The 2,553-nt window shown below is 38.6% G+C and overlaps 1 protein-coding gene across 1 annotated transcript; it reads right to left on the bottom strand.

Annotated features, from left to right (window-relative positions):
- Positions 1 to 360: 360 nt before the first annotated feature.
- On the bottom strand, positions 361 to 1,811 carry LOC135738100 (uncharacterized). Its single transcript, XM_065255992.2, has 2 exons — positions 1,381 to 1,811; positions 361 to 1,310 (listed from the first exon to the last, which is right to left on the bottom strand). The coding sequence occupies exons 1-2, from the start codon at positions 1,718 to 1,720 to the stop codon at positions 652 to 654; spliced, it is 999 nt and encodes a 332-aa protein (XP_065112064.2). The 5' UTR covers positions 1,721 to 1,811; the 3' UTR covers positions 361 to 651.
- Between the last annotated feature and the right edge of the window lie 742 nt (positions 1,812 to 2,553).

Here is a 2,553-nt window from a genome sequence, read left to right as displayed (position 1 = left end):
GTCTCCTACTTTTTGGACTGGATGCTTTGCCTTCAAGCGTACGCCAGTCATTTACTGTGACTCTGTGTCTGCGAGGAGGATTATTGTGTGGCTCGGTGTGTTTCACGGACGGCTGAGACAACTGTGACTTTCATATGTGGATTATATTTTCCTGTCTACATCCAAGTGTTTTCTCCTATTAAAACTATACTTGCATTGAGACTCTGACTCTGGGTATTTCCTAACACATTACTTTTTATCGTCTTTCACCCATCTTGTTGATGCGCTCTATAAAAAGGTTTAATTTTTATTAGTTACCACCCCTGCACTTTACTAGAGTCATACATTTTCCAAAGCACAATAGGATTTAACAGACTTACAGAAGGATCAAAAACACTTTATTTATGCATTTTTATAAACTAATAACATTTATCCAAATAAGAATTCCAGCAGAAAATTAGTATCTAGTGCATTACTCTTTGCTTTTAAAATGCAATATCTTTCTCTGTTACTGTATAAACTGAAAGACCTGTAATTGACATTTATTCAGGAATGTTTAGTAAGCCAGAATGTCTAGACTTTAGTTCCCTCTACTGGCAAAATGTTGCTATGCATTTGGTCAGATCTGGCAATGTAATATTCAGTATTTTATGATGACTGTCACTTTGTAATTCACTTAAGCCTTGCAAGCTCTGTGTCAGCAAGTTCAGTGATGTTTCTACCCTTCATGTGCTCAGGTGATTGACAAGTGACCTCATTGAAATGAAAAAGTCTATTTTCATTCTTATGCAGCCAATGCCACAGATATGCCAAACTAGAGTTACAATGCCATGGATTACCAGAAAACACCCCAAACAAGTGTCCATCCAACACACCTGGAGTCACGCTTTGCAGGTAGTTGTTACCGAGGTCAAGAAAAACAAGCTGAACCTGCTTACTAAAGAGTCCAGCAGGCAGGGTCTCCAAACGGTTATTACCCAAGAACAACTGCCGGAGGTTTGGGTTACCACTAAATACTGAGACATCTAAAGACTTCAGTTTATTGTTTTCCAGGTACAAAGCCTCAAGCTTGGACAGTGAGTTAAGACCTCCAGGGCGCAGTTCTTCCAGTTGGTTGCCTTTCAAGTCTAAGCTCTCAAGGTTGCCCAGTCTTTGTAAGAGCGAAACGGGTAACTGTGTGAACCTGTTAAACGATAAATCCAACCTTTGGAGAGAGTTGTTAACAGGCAAACAGTCAACGTCTATCTCAGACAGCAGGTTATCTGCGAGTGTGAGCTCCACTAGAGGAGAAGGATGAAACACTCGTAGTGGTAAAGCTGACAGGTTGTTACCTGTAAAGGCACAAAACCGATTAGGCTCCAAAACAATACTCAACTATTTTACTTAAAGTTTGAGTATTACCTGTAAGGTCCAACAGCTGAAGATTTGAAAGGCCATTCAGCAGGTCAGCAGGTAAAGATCTCAGCTGGTTTTTGACCAAACTGAGGTCCCTCAGATCCGACAAAAGTTTAAGGTCGTCAAGCGTTATGGAACTTAAATTGCTGTAGCTTAAATTTAGATTTGTAGTATTACTCGGGAAAGACTTAATGGGTAAGCGTGTAAAATTAACATGAAGACATGTGACTCTGACCTCGTCGGATAGGGTGACAGATCTGCATTGTCCTAGATCAAAGACGCTGTTTTGCGCATGAGCAAGGCAACTTAGTAAAACCACACATGGAAAAAGATAAAAGGTGTTCATGCTGTTATATGAGGAGTCACAGATATGGTCCTTTGAAGGAGAATCCTATGCTTCATTCGAGCTGTTGGTGCTTTATAATCCCAGTATAAATATTACGTATTTTAAGCTCTTGTGCAACATCGGACTTTTATCAATCAATTTATGTGAATCATTCACAGCACTCAAATCCCCCAAAATCTTTTGATGTAGCTTGTGAAAATGTTTAATACTTGGTAATAAATAAATCAACATTTACTATATCAAATAATATTTTGGCATTTATGCACTGTAAAAGTACAAAACAGCACATTTTCTGTCACTGGGGTGGTCCCCTCAAAGGTTCATTTTTGTACTTTTCTGGGTGTAGAACACAATAAAATGTTGTACCCTTTGGAGTACATATTATACCCTAAGGACCTTTTCTGTACCTTAAGGAACAATTTTGTACCAGTTAGAGGTACAAAACAGTTAATTGTACCTTTAAAGGTACACAATAGATCCTTAAAGTACAGTAACGTACATAAAATGTAACCTTGTGTTATGTTTAGTATACCTGTACAAAAATGAAAACTTGGGGCAGTGGTTCTCAAACAGGGGGCCGTTGCGACACAGTGCCAGAGGGGCCCCATTTTTATGACATTTTTTAAAATAAATGAATTTATCATCAATTCTATGTAATTAAACCCTAGAAAAGTAAGTGTACTTACCAACCAACAGCACTACGTTGTTTAATTGTATGTGTTCTGTTAAATTAAAATGTTATGTTTTAGAATGTTTTATGTCAAAAAATTATTTTGGGGGGCTGCGAAGGGATGCACCATACCCAAGGGGGAGGGCCGCACACCAATGAAGTC

This window comes from Paramisgurnus dabryanus, chromosome 12 (assembly GCF_030506205.2).
Source record: "Paramisgurnus dabryanus chromosome 12, PD_genome_1.1, whole genome shotgun sequence".
NCBI lineage: Eukaryota > Metazoa > Chordata > Actinopteri > Cypriniformes > Cobitidae > Paramisgurnus > Paramisgurnus dabryanus.
This window is presented reverse-complemented; position numbering and strand designations above follow the sequence as displayed.